Genomic DNA, 23,988 nt, shown 5'->3' with positions numbered 1-23,988 from the left:
AGTAGATGTGAGCGATCAGTGAGTCTGAAGGAACATTTTCTGTAAAGCTGCTGCACTGATAATACGATAAAACCTTAAATCCTTTAAATAAATGACAAAAATGTTCCAAATCTTGACATTTAAATACAAAAATCTGGCCAAAATTATCAGAAATTGTGTTTATTTAAAAGACGTTGCAGTATTTTTTCATTTTGTTTCAGTAAAAATGTTGATTGTGTTTATTTTTTAGTAGAAAATATGAAATTACTCTTAAAAAATATGCAGAATCTCCTGGATGTTTTGACAACTAATGTCCTTGTCGATTAAATGGAAATTTAAATTTACACTAATCGAGTGGTTTAGAATTAGAAAAACATTGTATCTTTATAGTTTTGTGCAAAAATATGGCCAACCATATCACTAACTTTATTTATTTAGGAGAAATTGGTTGTTTTTTATTTACTAGTGCATCAGAAGAATATAAACGTCTTTAAACAACCAGAATCTGAGGCTTTCTTATTAAACAGGTTGAATTTCTTTGAAGTTTTTTAATAAAAAATATGTATTCTGTATAAAATCTCCTCTGTCTTTTACCACTAAGGACATTTTTGAATAATTTTACTGCTGATTAATTGAAACCAGTGTAAAATTAGGAAAATATTGAAATATTTGTCGTTGTATGCAAAAATCTGGCCAAACTTATCACTTATGTTAATTGTTTAGGATGCATACAAGCTGTGTAAATCAAAATGAATTAAAGGCAATAGAGAAAGACTGTCCATCCATCCAAAAAGAGTGGATCTCAGCTTTACTTTTTGCTCCTCCGATACTTCTTCTTCTTCTTCTTCTTCTAACTATCGATCGCTCCATGTTTCAGGTCGTACAGTCTTTTGGTTTTCATGGCAACCGCGGCATGAATAGCAGCTTTATTCTGGGAATCGAGCTGCAGCCGCTGCCCTTGAACGCTACATTTTTGGGGCTCTGAGCGATAGCGGCTGGGCGTTTGTGGTTCGGGCTGATAAGCTGCCGTACGGGGCGTTATTTACGGCCCGGCAGAGGTTTGTTTCTGCCCATTTATCTGTCGCATACGTCCTCCCTGCACAGAGGAATTCTGCCCGCGTGACTCACCAGGATCCAGTTTCTGTTGGTTTATCTCATGAAACTCAACACGAATCCAAATAAAACGAGCTGCAGCTGAGGATTATCTTCAGTATTTAACCTCAGATTAAATAAATGCACAAAGATCTTTTATTTTTGCTTCAACAGTCATGTTAAACCCACCTTCATCCACGTTATTTATCTGTTTGCAGCTCTCTGACTAGTGGAGAACGAACAGAAGTGTTTGTAAATGAGATTATCTCTCTTTCTGTGTACTTGAAGTTCAGTTTTTGATTATTAAGAATGACTAACTGCATAAAATGTCAGCTGCAAAAGTGGAAAAAAAACACAGATTCTCACAATTCAGGTTGAAATGTTCACCTTAAGTCTGCATTAAAGAGAAACTGTTTATCTAAAGTAGTTTGGCTGTGTGTTAAGGTTTAAAAAAACGTATATTTTGGTGAATCAGAATGAATAATTGCATAAAATACCAGATGTAATATTGGAAAAAGTCAGAATTTGTCACAATCAGAGGGGAAGTCTTCAGTGTAGGTCTGCATTAGAGCATCTTTTAGTCTCTAAACTGTTCTTAAATAGTGAAAAATGCTTTTTAGAAGTTCCCACAGTCCAAGAAGATATTAGCAGATTCCTCGGTTTGTCCGACCAGCAGTCCAAACCCTAAAGACGTTCGTGTTTGTAGAACAGCGTCGCCTCCTTCTGTTACATAATCTGTTGTGTTTTGAGGTTTATCTTACATGCATTTGTTGTTCAGACATAAAACTCAACACAAATCAAACCAAAACAAGCTGCAGCTGATGATTTGATTAAATTATTTGATCAGCATAAATGAGTAAAATCCGGGTGCAGTGGTAGAAAATGTCAACATTTTTCACAGTTAAGGGGGAAATCTGAAGTTAAGTGCAATTTTTTAACGACACCAGCAGTCCAAAGCCCACAGATATTCAGTTTAATGTCAAATACAACAAAGGAAAACATTAAATCCTTACATCTGGGAGCAAAAAAATCTTAAGAGGCATCCAAACAGACAAAATTGAGCAAAATATAAACGATAAGAGTCATTTAAAACAGTTAATTATGTCTTTAAAAAGCTAAATTCTAATTTAAATGTAGCTGAAATGTGATTGTTCGGACTGAGCGTGTCTCTGAGTGAACTTTGTTGAATAGTTTTTCTGTGTGTTCACAGTCCTGCAGGTTTATTATAGTTAAATTCATCCAAAGACGCTTGCTTTTAACTTTTCCTGCTGTTATTTTATTGGCTTTTAACGTGCTGTTTTAGAAACACCCTGAGCCTCGTGGCTTCTTCATTCATCCGTTTTAATTCGGGTGTTTGGCTTTTTGGTAAATTCGATCCCGGCGGCGGTGCTTGACGACTCTCCGAATCCATCCTTACTTGTGCTTGTTTCCATGGTAACCGAGGCCCAACAGAGGGCGTGGACGGCCAAAAAAAGATCCGTCGATGAAGCAGGAAGTGATGAGTAATGCTCCGGGGATGCACAAAAAGCGTCGGTGACAGACGACTGAGGAGTTAAATTACATTCCTCTGAGGAGGCTTCAGTGATTCACTGCTCTGTTATTCAGAGCTGTGCCTTAGCGCTCAGAGACACAGGGCTGGTTTTACTCTAAAACAAATGCAAACACGTGCTGCTGTGAGGTTACTTAGCTGCTAGCGTCGGCCATTTTGGATATATGAGAAATTACGCGTTTATCATACTAGATAAAGATTATTTTCCACTTTCCTCTGAGAAGAAGCCAAATTCAATCACTTATAATCACAAATTTGCCTCAAAAAGCATCACAAATTTGTTATTCTCTGTAGTTTTTCATGCCTTTAAACCAGGAATGTCAAACTCATCTTAGTTCAGGTTTCACATTCAGCCCGGTTTGATCTCCAGAAATCAGAAAAATCACATCATAATAACCTACAGATAGCATAATAACCCTTTGTTTTAGTGCAAAAACGTTCACATTTAAGGAATTATCTTTTTCAACCTGAAATTTCTGAAGAAACATGAATTCAATTTCAACAATATTATGCCTCAGTTTCTCATTTCCACATTACAACTTCCAGATTAGAGAGCGTCTACAAAGGAACACAACATTTAGTCACCTGGAACTGATGGTAAAGGATTTAACATTTTGAAGTCGGACAAAGACAAAAAACAACAAAAACAAGACAAATATTACGAAAACAGGACGCAAAATGACAAAAATGAGACACAAAATGACAAAAAATGAGACAAATGAAACAAAACAAAAAATGGACAACTAATTAGACCAAAAAAAGTTAAAAAGGAACAAAAAATGGACAAAAAAATGACAAAAGTGAGAAACAACAAAAAATAGACAGCACATGCAAGACAAAACGGAAACACAAAACAGAAGAAAGAACAAAAGAAAGAAACAAAAAATAAGACACAAAAAATAGACAAAATAAATTAGACAAAGTTACAAAGTGACAAAAACAAGACAAAAAAATGGCAAAAAGTAGAAACAAAATGACAAAAACGAGACAAACAGCAAAAAACAAAAACAGGACGCAAAATGACAAAAAATGTGACACGAAACAAAACAAAAAACAGACAAAAAATTCGACAAATGACACGAAACAAAACAAAAAACAGACAAAAAATTCGACAAATGACACGAAACAAAACAAAAAACAGACAAAAAATTAGACAAATGACACGAAACAATACAAAAAACAGACAAATAATTAGACAAATGACACAAAACAATACAAAAAACAGACAAATAATTAGACAAAAAGTTACAGTGACAAAAACAAGACAAAATATTACCAAAATGAGACGCAAAACGACAACACAACAATCTAGTATTTTACTTTCTGATCAAAACAACTTGTCATGGTCGAGAAATTATTTTAAATTTTAGTTTTACAAATTTATAACCTGCAGTTAATGTCTTGCCTGGAATTTTTACTCTTTACAAAGTCGGGCCGGATTGGACCCTCTGGAGGGCCGGTTTTGGCCCGCGGGCCTCATGTTGAGCCCCCATGCTTTAAAGTAATACGATCAGTAAAAGCAGCTGGTTCAGCTCAGGGCCTCTAGAATCAATAAAGCAGTATCACTGACCTCTGCACAGTTTCATGTTTACACACTACAAGCTTCTGTGTTTTCTCCTCTTGTACCTTTTCATGTTTTAACTGGTTCTGAGTCCGTAGTTGAATGTTTTGTTTATTTAAAATGAGAAAATGTTGAAATGTTCAGTAAAAGCGTTGCTCAGATACTCGTGCTGCAGCAGTCATTCCTTCAGCATCCATCCAGATCCATCCAGTCTCACTTCTGATTTATCATTTTAATCAAGTTGCTTCCATTTTTTCCAGTATTACTTTCCTCAGTCACATCTTTACACAAAACTGCAGCAAAATCCACAACAAATGGATCACATGAGCCACATTTTGGCTTCTTTGCATTGATGTGCAGCAGAATTTAGAAGTTATTTAAGGCTGTCATGATCATAAAAATTCAGTTGAAGCTTTATTGTCGTACAGATAATTGCAGTTGAGGCTGTAGTTATGTCTTTGTGTTCATTTTGTGGCTTTATTGGTTTTAATTTAGTAGATTTAACACCTTTAAATGGCACATTTTTGCAGCAGATCGCCTCCTCTATTTGTCTCATAGCTTTTGCTGAATTCATGACATTAATGTTGAATATTTGAAGTTGAACACATCAATATGAACAATTTTGCTATAAAACTGTAGAATAAGGAGGCACTAATAGTGAAAAATGACTGAAATGTGGCATTTGTTAGTTTAATCCATTATGTGAATAAAAAACACTCCAATAACTATTTAAAATCACTGCATGCAGCTCAAATACCTGCAATCAGGCGATTATGTAATAATTATGTCATGCTTGTGTCACACTAAAGGAGATTAAGCAGTTGCTTTTACTTTAAATATCCAAATAAAACCTTTCAGAAATGAATATTTGCGTTTTTTTTGGTGTTTCTGTCTCCCTGTTTCTTATAAATCTTCATTATTATGTGTCATCTTCATGTATTTTGCCGTTATTAATGTTCTTTTGGTGTGCCATAGCATTTTTCTGTGCTACAATCCAAATCTCTGAAGGAATACTTGCCCTGAAATGCTGTTTTTAGTGCCTGTAATACCCCACTTTGCTCTGCGGGGAGCTTCAGCAGCGCTTTGTGCTCTAAAGGAAATAATCACTCAAGATGCAGTTCTGCTCTTAAGCCGTCAGAAGTCAGTCCGATCATTCTGCAAACGAGTCGTTTGAGCCGCGGCTCGGCGCCGTAACGCTCTGATGGTTTTCTGTTGTGTAACTGGAGCTACTGCTGGATCTGCTCATGATGAAATGGAAGTTTGTGGCAACGAATGAAAGCGTCTCTGTCGACATCACAACACTCTGCAGAGAAAACAACAACAACAAGCGGCTCTGGTTCATCACACGGGCAGCTTGTTGGGGATGTTCAGCAGCAGCTTGTATTGTCGTCGCCGTTATCAGCGAGCTCTGTTTAGCAACAAGCTATTGTTTGTTTGTGCACATGATTCACAGCGTGTGACTCGGAGGAGGCGGGGCAAAGAGGCAGATGGTGGTAATTAAAGGGTTGGAGATGTCTTCCTGACTTCTGCATCTTCAGACTCCCTCTAATCTGCACAGAAATGTGTTGTTCAAACAGCAGCTCTGAAGCTTTGTTTATGCACAGATTGTCCTGTGTTGTTATGAAGAAAGTTCTTCTGTTTACACTGAGCTCCAGTGTATGATTATCGATGGATGCATAGATACAGCCATGGCCATAAGTTTGGACACAGCATGACTTCCTATGTCTGTTTTGATGTCTATTACAGAACATAACTAATATTTTTAACAGCACCAGTTTAATTAGTCAACAAATCAACACGGGATATAATATTATCAATAAATTCCAACAATTGGAACAACTTTGTTCCCAAAACATAATATTAGAAGAAAATAACAAAAAATGCAGTACTTTGACAACCGAATTTGGTAAGAATAACAAAATGACACCAAACTCTTTTGATGTTTTTTTTAAATATGAAACTTAATATAGTTCTCAGGAGTTGTGTACTGTATTGTAAGTGACAATTTTGTGGTATTTTCTAAGATTCACAAGCGTCATGGTACTTGTGTCCAAACTTATGGCCATGACTGTAGATAGATTAAACCTTTATTAATCCCACAGCGGGGAAATTTGGATGTGGCAGGTGAACTGAGTTTTAAATTTAGTTTTATTACCTCACCACTCACCTTTACTGTCAGAACACGTGAAATGAAGGAAAATAAGTGCCAAAAATATGACAGAAAAACAAGATTAAACTTGTAAACTCATTGTGTGAGATGTTCTGATCAGGTTTTTTAACCTTGATCTGAATCAAGTCATTAAATATTTGTTATCTACTGATATTGTGCCTCAACTCGATATCGTTTTCTCAGATAATCCACTCTTTATGAAGTGTAGACCAACAAAAGGAGCCTTTTTTATTCTGTTTAATACTGTAAAGATGTTTGATGATGTTTGAGATTGACTGAGAGCATCCCTAAAATAAGCATGAAATACTGAAAAAAGCAAGGCAGAAGTGGTAAACAATTTATGAGAGAAAGTTCTAAAATAAAAGAATTGTAATCTACTAAAACATTGAGACTTTTTAGATCCATCAGAAGCCACTGGAAACATCTACGTCCTGAGATTAGTAGTGTTTCTGGTGGAGCTGCTTATTCACCAGCTTCGATGGTGGAACATTTTAAAGCTCTGAAGAGTCATAGCGGTGAAGTTTTGTCGTCTAGGTACATAAGGTGGAACTATGGTGCAGCATTCCTGGTTGTATCAAAGGAAGTTTAGTCTTAAAGACAAGCCGATAAATGAGGAGTAAAATGCTTAACTTCCTTCTCCTTTGTCCTCCAGAGCTCGACGCAGGAGATCGGCGAGGAGGCCGAGGAGGACGCCATCTTCACCATCACGCTGAGGAAGGTGCAGCTCCACCAGTCGGCCAGTAAGGGGCAGCGATGGCTGGGCGTGGACACGGACTCGGCCCTGAGCCTCTACGAGACCTGCAAGGTGCGGACCATCAAGGCGGGAACCCTGGAGAGGCTGGTGGAGTACATGGTGTCTGCCTTCAGGGGCAAAGACTCCACCTACGTCACCATCTTCCTCTGCACCTACCGCTCCTTCGCCTCCACCAAGCAGGTGCTGGATCTCCTGCTCAACAGGTACGACGACGGCAGACTCACCTGTCAGCTCCGAAAAACCAGAACATCAGATCTGTGCTGTTTGGCTTCAGTATTTAGATTTCATGACACCAAATAATCCTCTGTACTGCATTCCACATGGAATTGTTGTACTTTTTACCAAACTACACACTGATTATTGGTACATCTGCTACTAAGAATGGTCTCCTGCTTTATATAAATGGAGAAAGATCAGAAATTCCACTGTAAAAAAAAGTATATTCAGAGAAAGAAACTGTGAAAATCTGACAGTAAACGTGCCAGAAAAATCTTAAAATTATTTGCACAGTACTTTTTAGAGAAAGTGCTTTACAGACAGTTAATCACAGTAGTAAAAGAAAATGGAAGCTAAAGCCATAAAGACAGGGATAAAAATAATAATAATAATAATGGTAAATTAATAAAATAAATATGTAAATAATTAAAATGTAAATGAGAATAATACAAACAAATCTAACATGTTAAAAACTGTGAAAATAATGAAAACTATCTCTATAAATATATTTTTAGCTGATTTGAATACAGTAAAGTACTTTTTTTTACACTCATGTTGTAAAAATCGATAAAAATACTGATTTTTGATGTGGACATTATTTTCAGTTTTAACCTGTTTTTTGTTTGTTTGTTTGTTTTTTGGTCAACTTATAAATTAATAATAGGATTTTACTCAATAGTATCTGTAATGAATCAATCAATACTTAATATAGATATTTTTCTTTTAAATAATGGCAAATACCTGTACAATAAATACAGTTTTATACTGAAAAATTGTAGTTTAATGTTGGAAAATGACACATCAAACATGGTCAAATAAAACGTTTCTTGTCAGATGAATGAAAGCCGGAAATGGATTTTTGTCTTTAATTGTCACTTTTTCGTTTTCTGTGTCAATCATACTTAAACTCCTGTTGTTTTCAGGTATGCCAAGCTCCAAAACGTGCCTGCAGCCACAGCTCACAGAGTCTCCCAGGACGACTGCACCGAGCTGAGAAAGTGAGTTCTGCTGGACCTTTGGTGTGGAGCTGCTGACAATAATTAATCATGAATGGATTCACAGCGTCGCTCCTCCACCGGTTAACAGGAAGTCAACACTTTAAAGCAGTCGTAGCGGCGATTCTTCTTCCTGTCAGGATGAGGGGGGCTGAGTCTGCTGGAGTCTGATAAAAACGTTATAAATCACTGAAGGAGAGACGCATTTTTAGCGCTGTTAGCGTCACTTTTCTAAACCTAAATCTCCTCGTGAGTTTGTGGAAGTTTAGCGTTTGCATTCCACATTAAAATCAATGGTTAGAGGTTTTCTAACACTGTTGACAAATGCTGGTTAAATATGGTTTTATTTGAGCATTTCTTGGTTCGTTCTTTTAAAAAATGAAGGATTTGTAAAGCAATAAAGCAACAGCTTCATGTTAAATAATATTTTTTTAATTCCTTTTGTATATGTAAGAGTATCTTTAAAAGTTTATTTAATATTTAATTTATTATTTGGTTCTTTTCAGCGTGTGTGGTAGGTGTTTGGTCAGAACAAGTTATAGCAAAATAAAAACTCATTTTAGACTAATTTTCCTTCATTTTGGACAAAGTTTTACTGCTTTTGTACACATTTGGGTAAATGGGAAAAAATGTGTATCAGTTAAAGAAGTTTTTGCGGACTTTTTGACTTTTTTTTCGTTATTTTTAACCGTTTTTAAAGTAATTTTGGGTGATTTTCTATCAGTTGAAGAAGTTTTTAGGGACCTTTGGACAGTTTTTTTTAGTTATTTTTAACCATTTTTAAAGTATTTTGGGTGATTTTCTATCAGTTGAATAAGTTTTTAGGGACTTTTGGACAGCTTTTTAGTTATTTTTAACCATTTTTAAAGTAATTTTGGGGGATTTTCTATCAGTTGAAGAAGCTTTTAGGGGCTTTTGGACAGCTTTTTAGCTATTTATAACCATTTTTAAGTAATTTTGGGTGATTTTATATCAGTTGAATAAGTTTTTAGGGACTTTTGGACAGCTATTTAGCTATTTTTAACCATTTCTAAAGTAATGTTGGGTGATTTTCTATCAGTTGAAGAAGCTTTTAGGGGCTTTTGGACAGCTTTTTAGCTATTTTTAACCATTTTTAAGTAATTTTTGCACCTTTTGTGAGTGACATTTTTAGTTTTTTTTACAGTGTCTGGTACAACGGCTTATTTTTTAGAGGACTTGTACATTTCTGGAGACATTTTAAGCTTAGATTTGGTTATTTCTTTAGAATGACAAGTGACACAAAGCTGAAATCTGACGTTTCCTCTGTTTCTACTGTTTTAGACCCTGATAAACGGTGTAATTTCAGTGATTTTCAGAATATCTTTTTACAGCAAACATGCCTTTCAAACCTGCTGGTGTGTTTGTCAGTCGTCCTGTAAAGTACTTATGAAGTGTTATCATTCATTGAAGCGTCTTTGTGTGTGTCGCAGCACTGTTTCGTCCATCCTGGGCGCGTGGCTGGACCAGTACTCTGAGGACTTCTGGACTCCTCCTAACTACGACTGTCTGCACCAGCTGCTGTCCTACCTTCGCCTGCACTTCCCCGGCTCGGACCTGGAGCGCCGAGCCCGGAACCTGCTGGCCCACTTCCACCGCCGACAGCAGTGTGAGCCTGATCCTGATGGTATGAAGGCAGGACAGGAGAGGGAGCGCAGGGCAGGGAGGCAGCCGAGACAGTCTGTAGCTCACCGTTTGTTGTGTTTGTGGCCCTGAGGGACAGCTAAAGTCTTTATCAGGGGAAGTTTGACCAAACAAAGCAGAGAGGAAGAGATGCAGGAGCCGAGTTCAGGTTGAGCTCAGAGGGTTTTACGACGAGGCCAGTTCTTAGTGGAAACCTCAGTCAGAGATAACGGATATCACAAAGGTGGTTTTCTATTGTCTTTGTTAACTTCCTGACTTAAACTCTGTTCATGTAAAAGTGGATATTTAACACATTATTTGACTCTTACTAAATGAACCGATGGTGTTCAGCTGCTTCAGTTGTTTTAATGGAGAACAATGAGTAAAATAAAAATAATGATGTAAAAAGCTGCTACTGGAAATGATGTAAGACAGGAACACTTTTGTTTTTTACTTTTTTAATTTACTTTTATCTCTTTTTAATTTTTTTAAAATTCACTTTAACTTATTCAGTTTACTTTTACTTATTTTTCATTAACATTTACTAATTTTTAAATGTACTTTTATCAATTGTTTATTTACTTTTACTATTTTTTTATTTACTTTTACTTATTCTTTAATTTTATTTGACTTATATTTTTATTAACTTTCAATTTATTTTTACTTAGTTTTCATTTACTTTTACTTTTTAATATACTTTTACTTTTTAGATTTATTTTTACTTATTTATCTGTTTACTTATTTTGTATTCATTTATTACCTTTTTCAGTTATTTTAACATTTCTATTTGCTATTATTTTGTATTTACTTTTATATTTTTTTTATTTATTTTAACTTATATTTTGAATTTCTTTTACCTATTCTTTGAGTTACTTTGACTTATTTTGTATTTACTTTTACTTATATTTAAATTTACTTTTGCAATTGTTTTTATTTACTTTTATTTTTGAATTACTTTCACTTATTTTTTTTACTTTGACTTGTTTTTTAAATTTTTACGTATATTTTTATTTACTTTAATTGATGTTTTTAGAAAACAGCACATAATATATTTATTTTACTGATTAATTACTGATTTATCGATTTAAATCTGAAACTCTGAACATAACCTGCTCCTCCGCATCAGTTACCATGGAGATCTAGCCCCAAAGCATCAGTTACCATGGAGATCTAGCCCCAAAGCATCAGTTACCATGGAGATCTAGCCCCAAAGCATCAGTTACCATAGAGATCTAGCTGGTTTAAACAGAACCAACTTAGTGATACCAAGAACTCTGACTTTAGGCTCAACATACCTGCTAACCCACTGATCTGGTTCCGTGGTACAGCCTTCACATGGAGGCAGCGCTGTTAAAAACATATCTTTGTTTTGTTTTTACCTCTTCAGGGGAACACATTGGCTGTCCTTTCGCTACGCAGGAAGAGAGCGGCTTCGAGGACGAGCTTCCTGCCTTCAGCTTCCTGTCGTTCGACCCCATCATGGTGGCCGAGCAGTTCACGTTGATGGACGCGGTGAGGACGTTTCCTGTAGCGACACATTCAGTCTCTGCTGCTTCCGACAGAGTTCAGATCATCGGCAGATAAAGCTGCAGGAAGCTTAGATTATAGTTATACAACTAAACAACCCTTTAGCTGCTTATTTTATTCAAGAAATGAGATCTAAATCGGTCTTTTGTTCAGCTTTTCTTTCTCTTTAAAATCAACCAAAGCTGAAAAAGTTCCCAACAATCCTCCTCACAATCAGCTGATTTTATATCCACAGTAACTTTAGTTGATTTAATGAGTTTTACCTTCATGCTATGAATATTTTCAGAGTTTCAGGCCCTCAAAGGTCCAAATTTATCACTTTTTTATGGCCTTTTTCCATCATTTCTGAGCCTCAGAACTTCATCAGTCCAGCAGAGAGACACTTGACATTTATGAGGAAAAACACATCTGAGTTCTGCTAAAAACTGAACCCACATCAGTTTTGGTCAAAACTAGTTATAGCAAAGTAAAGGTCTCATTTTGTTTCCTTCGATAAGAGGCTCATCTTCTAGGCTCGATTACTTTCTGTGGTTTCGAGTAATTTAGGATAAGTTTTGAGACATTTTAGAGAAGTTTCAAGAGATTTTTGACAAGTTTTAAGTGGATTCGGACACATTTTGAGTCATTTTGAAGAGGGTTGGTGTCATTTTGGACAAGTTTCTAAACATTTCGGATAATTGTTGAGGCATTTGGGGTCATTTTGGAGAGATCTTAGAAGATTTTGTACAAATTTTGAGATATTTTATCGAAGTTTTAAGATGTTTTCTACAAGTTTTGAGTCATTTTGGAGAAGTTTCAAAACATTTCGGATAAAGGTTGAGACCACTCGGGGTTCTGACCTAAAATTTGTGAACTTCATTTCCTGTAACTGAAAATACTCATAGTATGAAGGTAAAACTTACATATCACCCAAATCCACACATTTAAAGGAGCTGTTTACATCGGATAAATAATTTATAGGGTAATGGATCTGTTCCAGATGACTTCATGAAAGTGGTTGGTTTTAATGTTCCTGCCAAAGTCTAACCAAAACCCGTTTTTAATGTGCTGAATCCAGGATCTGTTCAAGAAGGTGGTTCCCTACCACTGCCTCGGAGGCATCTGGTCTCAGCGGGATAAGAAGGGGAAGGAACATCTGGCTCCCACCATCAGAGCCACCGTGGCCCAGTTCAACTCTGTCACCAACTGTGTCATCACCACCTGCCTGAGCAACCCCACGCTGAAGCCCAACCAGAGGGCTCGGCTGCTGGAGAGGTGGATCGACGTGGCCCGGGTGAGCAGCAGCAGCCGACGATTTATCTGATGTTCAAAGAGTCAAGTTTAGTTTCTGACCCGATCTATGTTGCCTTCAGGAGTGTCGGATCCTGAAGAACTTCTCGTCGCTGCGAGCCATCCTCTCCGCCCTGCAGTGCAACGCCATCCACCGCCTGAAGAGGACCTGGGAGGAGGTGTCGCGGTAGGTTCACAGTCAGCACAAAACTGTTGTTCTGGATGGAGTCGTTCTTTTATTTTGGTGCTGACGTCTTCGTCGTCCTGCAGGGAGAGCTTCAGGATGTTCCGCGAGCTTTCGGAGATCTTCTCCGATGACAACAACTACTCCCTGAGCCGAGAGCTGCTGGTGAAGGTGGGTCAGTTCATTTAGGGCAAGCTGTGGTTTATTCTGGAGGAATATGGAATCATTCTCGACAATTTTATAGTAATTTTGAATCATTGTGGGCATTTTTTGATCCATTTGGGTCAATGTGTTGGTCATTTTGGGCATTGAGGACTGGATTTTTGCACATTTTGAACAATAATGAACAATTTTGAGTGAATGCAGGCCTTTTTTTAATACGTTTTGGTCAATCTCTTGGTCATTTTGGGCGTTGAGCAACATAAAGCTAGTGAGAACCGCTAACTAGACTGCAGCACAGTCAGAGACAACAAGGTGGATTTGACATCTAATCATCCTCGTTTTAATCACACCAACTGATCAATCTCAGTATGAGTTACATAACGATGGCGGCAGGATGTTGCCCTTCCTCACATCTGTCTGAAAACAGCTGCAGAGGAAGATCCAGAGAAACATCCTGCAGGGTTGAACACCGTCCACAGTGGTGTCCCGATCACAGCGTCCTCACTGTGTCCTGGGTGGACAGACTGCTGTCATCATTACTGAGATTTATAGCTTTAAACGCAGAGGCGTCGACACCTGATGCACCCGGTACAAGGACAACATAAAGAACAGGACAGAACGAAGGGAAACACCTGAACAAACAAGATACATGAATATTTAGGGCCTTATTGGACTACAAGGAGTTATTTTTTGCCCAAAACAAGCCCATTTTTGAGGCCTGAACATGCTCTAAGACACATCAGAACTGGTGTAAAATTTGTTTTTTTATGAGAGTTGTGAGTGGCCAAATGACTCTATAGCGCCCCCTGCAACATTACTACAGACAGGGTGTTTCACTAGTCTTACTCTAAACCCAACAGGAAGTCTGCCATTTTGCTTTAACTGTGAGATTTTTGGGGATTTTTGTCACTTTCAGGGGTTATTTCCTCATAGCGGGTAACTCCAAGACACCTCAGGTTTAGCCAGCTTATACAACACGCTTTAGTGATTAAAAGATACCGAAGTCTTCCGCAAAAGTTAAAGAGCGTGACCGTGGCAACTCCCTGAACTTTGATGCTTCGCCGTGAAACAGGAAGTGCTGTCTAACTCCCCTCTACATGCTCCAATCTGCCTCAAACTTCACATTTGATCAGAGTCCTGCCCTGATCACATCTATATGCCAATAGCCATTCACAGTCATAGCGCCACCTGCTGGCTACAGGAATTCATAGACACTACATTTGCCTGTACTTTGCTAGAAACTTTGTGATATCAGCCTTTAAGTTGACCAGCCAAGTCTTACCCTAAACACAACAGGAAGTCCGCAATCTTGGATTAATTGTGAGAATTTTTGTTATTTTTTGGGTCATTTTCAGATATTAACCCCTCATAAAGGGTAACTCCAAAAGACCTCAATTTGGCCTGTACATACAGCTGACCTTAATGATGAGAAGTGATCAAAATCTTCCTCAGAAGTCGAAGGTTACGGCCATGGTGACCCAAATTTCAGCTGCTGGACAAGAGTCTGGGTCTAAAGAAATCGACATGCCAAAATTTTGTAATAGTCATAGCGCCACCTACTGGTAACAGGAAGTCGTAGCCATTGTATTTCCAGGTACAATTGCAGGAAACTTTGTGATATAGTCCTTAAATTGTTCAGCTATTTGTGGATGATTATCCCTCAAGAGATAAAGGATACAAAATGCAATCAAGATGTTCACAGTCAGTCAAGACCTCGTTTAGGTTTGGCCTCCATCACCCTTTAAAATATACTTCCTGTGCAGCAATGCTCTGCTCCCAGAGCTCCTGCAGCACCTGGAAGTTTTATAGCAATAAGTTCTAGGCTTGATTCCTCTGGTGTCAAAAGAGTATTCTATTATACTCATGTTTTAGTAGAGATCAAATGTGTTAAAAATAATTCCCGCGTCCGTCTTCTGTACTTATGAAGTAATGAGGCTCATAAACGACGGGAATTCAGAAGTGCTAATATGCAGCCCACCTCTTTGTACTGCAACGGCATGAAATTCTGAAAACATTCATAAAATGAAGGTAAAATTTTGTATAACTTCAATAAATATGCTAAATTTATTGAAGATCAAAAATCGGCTGATTCTGAGGGACAGGCTGGTAAATAAATTCCCCAACGCTGCAAGTTAATGTAGCTTTTCTTGACTATCCCTTAAGCAGAAGAGAATTTAATGAGGTTGACGATGTATTTCTGGTAGTATGTGAGTCACAATACATTTTAGAAGCACTGTGTCAGCAGAATCCTATTTATGAGTCTTTATGTTAATTTTAGGACATGAAAACGTGGATTAATGCCCGACTTTAGCTCTAAATCGCTGCTTTCATTCTGTAGTAAAACATGTTGTTCCACGTTGAGGTTAAATAAAGGTGCTGACTTATTTTTAACCCGAGCAGTTTTGTGCTGCAGCAGCGGGTGAACGCCCAGGGCCTCCTCTCAGGGAATCCCTGCCGACGTCAGAGGGAGGAACCCTGGTCAGGTGGAGATAAGACGTCCGTTGAGCTCTGGGCGTCGCCTCGTCTTCGCTCTATCTGCTCCGTCCAGCTTCAGCTCCTGCAGAGGCCTCCAGCATTACATCACTCAGGAATGTGGAAGAGACCGAGGGGATTTTCTCCCACTTTTTTTCTCCGAGGTTACCCAGAAGGCAACGAGGGGGAAAACACTCTGAAGACAAGCTGCTTTTTACACTTTTTCATGTTCTTCGCCTGCTTTCGTGCCCCTTTTTGACCGTCAAAGATGCTCAGAAAGTTTAAAAATGAGTCTTTTTTAAGGTTTTCAGCCGTAAAGGGAGGTACCTGACTGATAACCTCGGAGCCCTGAATGATTGCACACGTTAAACTCCCCAAACTGTTACAAAAACAGCAGCATTGCCTACAGAAACAGCTGCATGAAGCATTCTGCGGTCGACAAATCTTAGAGGCTGCATTCACACTGATGTATTTTAACTTTAAAACCATCTCCTGGCAAATAAAAGCAAAAAAAAAAACAGTTGATGGAAGAATCCTTCATTTAAAAAGCTCACAATGGTTTCATTTCTGTCGTTTCTGCTCATCTAAAATGCAAAGCTAACTTGATTTTTGTGTGTACAATTAATGCAATGATCCCCTGATGACTAATTTGACCTAATAGCTGTTTTTATTATCACAATTATCTAAAATGGTATTTGACAATTCTCCTGTTTCTTGAATGAACCTGATCATTTAAAGGATGTTTTCTGCTCTAATTTGCTTCTTTTCACCTGTATGTTTTGATTTTTAACAAATCTCCTTTATTTCTGGGCTTGTTAGCAAATATTAAACGCCTCACTGGTTAAATTTCTTTGAGTATTCACCAGACACTCTTGTTTCTCTGCAGGAGGGAACCTCTAAGTTTGCGACTTTAGAAATCAACCCGAAGCGAGCTCAGAGGAGACACCAGCAGCAGAGAGACCTGGTGAGACTAAATGTGATTTATTATAGAGGTTTTTAACACAGTCAGCTTTGATATCATTTGTTGTAATCAGACATTTGTTGGAGAGAACACTAAGTATTCAGCAGCATCAATGTTTGTGCCAACAGCTCCACCTAGTGGCTGAAGAAGTCACTGCAGTCTAAAAATTAGACGATATTTAAGCCTGAGGCAGTGAAATTTAATTTATTTGATTGCTTATTTCATAAAAATTTAAAAAACTGGATTCCTTTTGGAATTGTTGGAGGTTTTTGTGGGTTCAGAGCAGCTTTTTAATGTTAAAACCTCGTTAAGCTGATGGTGATTTATAAGCAATCAAACGTGCCGACGCTAGCTAGTCAACCATTTCTCATTTTAACAGTTTTTGTGTTGTTCGTTTGTTTTAATCTGTAATTTAACCACATTTAATCCTCGACTACGCCTGTATTTACAGTCCTCCTGCCTTCCTTACTTTTATTTTCTCCATTAGGTCTGTAAATATGAACATAATCGGTGTCTTTTTTGCATCAATTTCCTTTAATTTCTTTTGAATTCTGTGCGAGAGCAGTCTGAACACACCGTCCAACGTCACGATAGCTGCTGTCAGTCAGGTCAAAGGTGAAAATTATACAACTGGAAATGTTAAATAATAGTGGTGCAACGGATCATCATTGATCCGTGATCCGTTCGGATCGACGTCATCGGTTCGGCACACACGTGACCCGCGGATCGATTTCTGAAAAAAAGAAAAAAGAAAAAAGGTTGTGCTCCGTCGGCACGCAGCTTGTAGCGAGCGGAGAAAGGAAGAGAGCAGACATGGCGAGCAGAGGAAAGGAGGAGCTTGAACGGCCCGTGACACTTAAATCCCCTCTATGGGAGCATTTTGGTTTTCCTGTCAAATATGACGACGAAGGAAAGAGGTCAGCGGACAAAACCACGACGGTGTGTAGGCACTGTGGCATCAGAAAGCCATGTGACAATGGAAACACATCCACACATTTGAAGTGACATCTAATAATAAACAGACAAAACGTATGTTTATTTGTTTTTGTTTTTTTTGCTTTTTGCTGATCCGAAAAATGATCCAATCCGTGAGTTTAGTGATCCGTTGCACCACTATTAAATAAGTCATAAGACAAAACTTTTTCTGACTTTAAAGGGCCACTGCTTGGTCTCTGTACAACATTCAGTTGTTTTTTACCAGAAGTCTTAGGAAATTTATACATCCAGTGCTGGAAAAAGTTTTGGGACACACTTAAAATTTCAGACTATGTCAAATATTATCATAATTTTGTGTTTCCAAAGGTGTGGCTGCATTGGACAGACAAAAACAAATACAAATGATGTTATTTTATTGTCTACAAGAAAAACAAAACTAAATTCTACCAAAGTGACCCAATGCTTCAAAATATGCCTTTTTAACTTTTCAAAAATTGTTTTTCTTGCTCAGTCCGGGTTCTTTGCGTCCACAGGGCGTGATGCAGGGCACGATTCCCTACCTGGGAACCTTCCTGACAGACCTGGTGATGATGGACACTGCCATGAAGGACTACACTGAGGTCAGACGCCCAGCATGCGGCTTGTTTGTTGACGTTCTCTCCGGTTTTTATCCCTCTGACGTTTCTGATCTTCTTTTTCAGGGCGGTCTGATCAACTTCGAGAAGAGAAGAAAGGTGAAACGATCAGAGCAGACAGAAAACATGACAAACATTTCTGCAGAGCGTCTCGTAAAGATCCTGTTTCACCTCATTTAGATGATTAATTCCTTTTCTGGCTGCAGGAGTTCGAGGTGATCGCTCAGATCAAACTGCTCCAGTTGGCCTCCAACAACTACAGCTTCACTCAGGACAGCCACTTCAGAGAATGGTTCGCAGGCGTGGAGAAGCTCAGCGAGGCAGAGAGGTCAGCAAGTCCCTTATTTCCATGTTTTAACGCTGAGTTTTTAAAGATCGCTCGTCTTTCAGCACACCGTCTGCTCCGTCTTCTGCATTTTCCTTCAGAGCAGACATTAGAAGGTCTTAAAAGTCTTCTGAGTTTCTGTCTTTCATTGTGAGTCCTCATGTAGCTGCAGACTGAAAGAGGGTTGTGGTCACCCAAAGGGAATCTATCAACTGAAATTTTACCGACTCTTAAACTATTTTAACTTATTTTAAATCTTATTTTATGACAGTTACTTTAAACAGCCCTTGTTTTCTGACTTGTTTTTGATCTTTTTACTTTTCTGACCTTTTTTTAATGATTTCATAAATGTTTTCTTTTAATAATTGTCATCTTCTGTCTTAATGTCTTTGTAAAGCACTTTGAATCGCCTCGTTGTTGAAATGTGCTGTATAAATAAATTTTCCGTGCTTTGCCTCCTAAATCAGTCGACTGATTGCTCAGAAAAACTAAATAAAAATCAGCATGTTGTCTGTGGATGACACCAAACTTTGGAGAGAGATTATCTGAACCGTTTCAATCCAGAGCCAGAAAATACAAACATGTAAATAATGATGTAATAATAATGTTTTTCAGAACTTTAGATGGTTTGATGGTGAGAAAGTCTTTAATGACAGTTTGTTCTAAATTTAGTGACGGATTCTGCAGAAAATCTTCAGTTTCGATGCAGGAACACGTGAAAATTCACCGGATTTTGTGTGTTTGTTTAGCAACGCACAATTCTAACATCCAGTGTGTCGTCTTTAAGTTGGTGTTTCATCATTTTTACTGTCAAGAGAAAAACGTGTGTATTCTAGTGGCTATTACAGAATCTGTAGGGAGTTTTCAGGAATATCAAATGCTGTTCTCTTCATACAACTGTGATGCTGGCGAGTCAAATCAATGAAAACCACTGAATAAATAACAGAAAGATGCCACATAGGTTTATCCACCTTTAGGGAAACGTCTGAAACAAGTTGATGCATCAAATATGAGCCGTCTTTACTGATTTAGACGCAGCAGATTTACTTTAAATTCTAAATGTTTAAGAGCAGGAAGCCAGATTTAACATCCAGTAGAGTGATCAAACGGTGTCACAGATCAGTGTGATGTGACTTTAAATGACGAGATTCTGCCGTTTTGTCCCTGAGATGAGCTCAGATTGTGACTCTTTTCTTTCTCTGCAGCTACAATCTGTCCTGTGAGATCGAGCCTCTGTCAGAGTCGGCCAGCAACACGCTCAGAGCCAAGAAGAACGGAGGAATCATGAAGCGCTGGAGCGAGTAAGTTGGAATCCGATTTATTCACAAACCGAGTCCACATGTGTGCAGATGTTAGAATCAGGGCTTCTCTCTCTGTTTCCTCTCATAAATCTCCTCTCCTGTTTCTCCCTCCAGCCGGCAGCTGACGGAGGCCGGGTCCAGCGGTGGCGCCGGATCTCATTCCAAGTCCTTCGACCACTCGCACTACAGACCGTACCAAGGCGGCGGCGGGGGGGACAGCGGCGACGCCCTCAGCGTCACCTCCGTCAGCTCCAGTGGTTCGGACCTGGAGGACGTCAACGCCAGCTTCCTGTCCGATTCCCCAGAGGGACACGAGAGAAAGGTGAGAAATAAAATGATGTTATAAAATAAATAGAACCACAGCGATTACAGAACTCAGCTGCTGAGCTTCATAGTAATCCTTTCTGCATCGGCAAAGGTCCAGATGATTTCGTTTGGTAAAATATTTATTCTATCACACACATAAACACCCGCAAACTGCTCTTTAAATGCTCCAAATAAGCTGAAAAACACACTAAGGGAGAGGAAAAAAGTTGTCGTTTGATCTATTTTGAAGTAAATTATTTAACAAATTTCATCAAATTCAGTTAACTTAAGTCTTTTCTTTACAAAACTTTGTAATTAAGTTAATTTAATTCATTTTTCCAAGGCAGCAGAGGTTCTAAAGGTTTTAATAAATTACTTTTTCTAATCTGTGTGATCATATGAAGCTGCTGACATCATTTCCTGTCAGCCAATCACGTGTGAGGATTCACAGTTTACCCTGTTTTTTTTTTTTTGTTTGTTTGTTCCTCCAGACGTCGACTCCTTCGGTGAAACTCACCGTCTCTGCGTTGGGGAGAGAAGCTCCAGCAGCAGATACGACGTCAACGGTAACGAGTTTAAAGGTTTTTATGTTGGCTTCAAACAGGAAGTAAACTTTAACACAAACTAAACCAAAGTTATGTTGTTTTCTTTAGACAGAACTGAAGCTTTGTTATGATGAGAGCGACTTAAAAGGACAAAATTCAGATTGTTGTAGCAGAGTTAGACATGTGATTAACTACTGGATGGATTAGCATTCATTTTAGCCACATTAGCTAACGGACTTAACCAGTAAATTACTATCTGTGACATTTCTGCACTGAAATGTCCAAAAACAACTAAAACAATGTTATATTTATGCATTTTCTTCATGTGTGCTTAGATTAACACTAATATTTCCAACAAACCCACACAAATCTATCATTTTATTTCCACTTTTGTCACCTGTCGCCTCCATTAAATACAAAATACTGACATTTAGTTTCATTTAGGCACTATTTTTTTACAAGTCATACAGTCTCCCACCATCATTTCTTCTGATATTTCCAGATTCCAAACAATCTCCCCTACACAGTTATGAAAAGAAATCTCTACTGCCAGCATTTTATGGTGAGATGCACGTAAAAACACAACATTTTAAGAATACAAAGGCTCATAAAAACAAAGTGAAAGTATTTAGATGATCAAATAATGTACAGTTAGTTGTTATAATGAGCAAAATAGGAGTTTAAAAATGATCCTGAAAGTGTGAAATAATTTGTTTACCTACCAGAAATTAATTTATTAAGTGGACAAATGTTTTCAAATAAGATCCTACTAGTCGTTTTGTTTCTGGTTTTATGACATTATCAAGAAATTAAGTACGTTTAAAGGATTTGCTGACCTCTAGTGGTGAAGCTGCAGATTGCAAGAAGAAAATAAGACGGAAAGTTAAAAAAAATAACCCTCCTGCTATGTTAAAGTTTTAAAAAAAATTCAAAATAAATAATTCAAAGTATTTTATCCGGTATAAAACTTCTTCTGCTTGCTTAAATGAGCTTTAAAAAGTTTTGCTCTTCTTGTTTACATGCTTCTTTTGCAGATAAAAGTGTAAATGTCCACTTCTCCAGTTTTAGGGGAAATGGGGAAACTGAGTGAAAACACGAAGAAAGCTCTTTAAATCTGTCCAGTAATGAAAACTGATCCAGACGGTTGATTTGAGGACATGAAAAGTGAATTTATTTCCTGTAAATGACAGAAAATATGCAGTTTAGTAACATGAAATATAAAGTTCTGTTGGAAAATGCGTTTACCTCTAAAACAGAACCACAAAGCATCATTTCTGTAAGAATGAATGAGTGTTTAACCCTCCTGTTATGTTGCCGAGTCAAAGTGACCCACTGTAAAGTAAAAATATTCTAAAAATAGAGTTAAAAATGCTTTTTCACTCTGAAACGTCTCCTTCTTGGCTTATTAAACAACATATAAAATGGTTCATTTCACATATTTGCATCCTGAACAGAAGAGGTATTAATTTATCAACTCCATAAATAGAAAAAAATCACAGTGTAAATTAAAATTTTTAAAAAATGAGTGTCATTTAAAACTGTTTTATTTTATATGGAAGTCTTTCCAACATACATTTAAAAAAAGTTGCCTTTTTTTATGAAAAATGAGTGAATTATCCTGATCTGCCTCATCTGTGAGGTAAAGAACTCCACTGAACTAAATGTTTAGTTAATTATGAGAAATAAATAATGTTTATTGGGATTTTTTTAGTTTTCTGCTCCTAAACAAACCTAACAAGACGGTTACGATTCATTTATTGTCATTTCTTGAGCAAAATAGGAGTTTTAAAATAAAGAAGTTACTCTGAAAGTCGCCTCAAAGGGCTGCTTTGTTTGTGTGCTTTGTGTGTTTTTATACATAAAGAAACAAAACGCTGTTCTTCTAGCTCCAGTACGGCAAAAAATCCAAATAAAAACAACAAGTCTGAATAAATAACTGTCATAAATGTAGGTTGAACAGATCAGTGCAGAGTAATTGGTGGTAAAGAGGATGCTGAGGTGGTTTTAGCCACTGTGTGGTGAATTAAAGTGTAAATAAATCAGGTTAATGAGTATTTCTTGTCCTCCAGTTCTGGGAGTGCACGTCCCTGTCCTCCCTGGACACCTCTGGGATGGGATCCAGCTCCGGCTCCGCCTCCGGCTCCAGCACCGCCTCCTCGTCCTCCGTCTCCTCCTCCACGCCGCTGTCGGCCTCGCGGTCGCACAAGCGCTCGGTGTCGGCGGTGTCCAACTACTCGACGCTGTCGCTGCCGCTGTACAACCAGCAGGTGGACGACTGCTGCATCATCCGGGTCAGTCTGGACGTGGAGAACGGGAACATGTACAAGAGCATCCTGGTGAGGAAACGCAGCAAAGAGCAGCCACAAACACTACATTTAGGTTTACAGGCTCTTTTTCACCACTTTTTAGAGCTTCTTCATACATCTTCAGTGTCTTTTAAGCACATTATGGGGAGAAACTCAGATTTTTGTGGGCTTCTTCAGGTGACGAGTCAGGATAAAACTCCAGCCGTCATCAGGAAGGCGATGATCAAACACAACCTGGAGCGAGAGAAGACCGAAGACTACGAACTGATGCAGAAAATCTCAGAGGACAAAGGTGGAACTCTTTCTTTACCTTAAACTACTGAGCCACACAGAGGGAATAAATACGCTTCATTTTTTATTTTACTTCCAGAGTTTTATTTTGAAAAATGACTAGATCGCCATAAAGTGATCGCAGGCGGTTGGAGCAGTTATCATTTTGTTACTGCTTTTTTAAAATGTATTTATTTATTTTTTCCATGCTTTGTGGTCTGAATTCTACCCAGTCCAGTGGTTTTTACCTGCTGACCTGTTTAACCATACAGAATATACATAAATAAGAATCCAGGAGGTCCTCGGTTTACGACATCCTCGACCTACGGTGTTCATCTGAACTGGTTACGTGGAACTAGTTGGTTGCAGAGCGGATAAATGCGTCGTCATGTGGCGCTATCAGACAGCTTCGTTTACGTTTTCTGGTTGTACTCCACCTTGGATTGTGCTACATTCACTAACTTTTTACCTTAATTACGGCTCCCAGTGTGAATCTCTTATGCCTGGAAAAAAAAACATAACTTAGCTCCAGAATAACTAGAAAAACCCCATAACTTAGCTCCAGAATTAGCCGCCGTTCCCAGCTCTCTCTACTGCTGACTCTCAGCCAATCAGAGGTGAGCTAACTAAACGTGGCACGTTCACTGACATTAGGTAAATCTGAACAATAAACACTGAAACATCAACAACAACATCAGTCCGTTACAATAGTCTGTTATCTTCTGGTAAAATGACTCATAAATGCCTGAAAGTCGTTGGTATTCATGACTTTAATGAAGAACTGATGAATATCGTGATGCATGTAATGGATTTGTTTACATTTTGGCCAGAG

At 38.1% G+C, this 23,988-nt stretch overlaps 1 protein-coding gene across 7 annotated transcripts in view; it reads left to right on the top strand.

Annotated features, from left to right (window-relative positions):
* Window positions 1-23,988, top strand: part of LOC110968628 (ral guanine nucleotide dissociation stimulator) — a 74,602-nt gene that overhangs the window by 44,541 nt on the left and 6,073 nt on the right. For 5 of the 7 annotated variants that reach the window (XM_051951266.1, XM_051951265.1, XM_051951263.1 and 2 more), the window contains exons 2-18: window positions 7,004-7,308; window positions 8,245-8,319; window positions 9,768-9,961; window positions 11,345-11,469; window positions 12,542-12,757; window positions 12,837-12,940; window positions 13,024-13,108; window positions 16,458-16,535; window positions 18,002-18,088; window positions 18,170-18,202; window positions 18,310-18,431; window positions 19,634-19,729; window positions 19,844-20,051; window positions 20,527-20,601; window positions 21,083-21,142; window positions 22,650-22,916; window positions 23,064-23,178. In XM_051951266.1, coding sequence (XP_051807226.1) covers window positions 7,004-7,308; window positions 8,245-8,319; window positions 9,768-9,961; window positions 11,345-11,469; window positions 12,542-12,757; window positions 12,837-12,940; window positions 13,024-13,108; window positions 16,458-16,535; window positions 18,002-18,088; window positions 18,170-18,202; window positions 18,310-18,431; window positions 19,634-19,729; window positions 19,844-20,051; window positions 20,527-20,601; window positions 21,083-21,142; window positions 22,650-22,916; window positions 23,064-23,178 — 2,245 coding nt within the window. The remainder of the gene's footprint in view (window positions 1-7,003; window positions 7,309-8,244; window positions 8,320-9,767; window positions 9,962-11,344; window positions 11,470-12,541; window positions 12,758-12,836; window positions 12,941-13,023; window positions 13,109-16,457; window positions 16,536-18,001; window positions 18,089-18,169; window positions 18,203-18,309; window positions 18,432-19,633; window positions 19,730-19,843; window positions 20,052-20,526; window positions 20,602-21,082; window positions 21,143-22,649; window positions 22,917-23,063; window positions 23,179-23,988) is intronic. The other 2 variants (XM_022218555.2, XM_022218556.2) reach the window with 2 other exon arrangements.

This window comes from Acanthochromis polyacanthus, chromosome 7 (assembly GCF_021347895.1).
Source record: "Acanthochromis polyacanthus isolate Apoly-LR-REF ecotype Palm Island chromosome 7, KAUST_Apoly_ChrSc, whole genome shotgun sequence".
In the NCBI taxonomy this organism is placed as follows: domain Eukaryota; kingdom Metazoa; phylum Chordata; class Actinopteri; family Pomacentridae; genus Acanthochromis; species Acanthochromis polyacanthus.
This window is presented reverse-complemented; position numbering and strand designations above follow the sequence as displayed.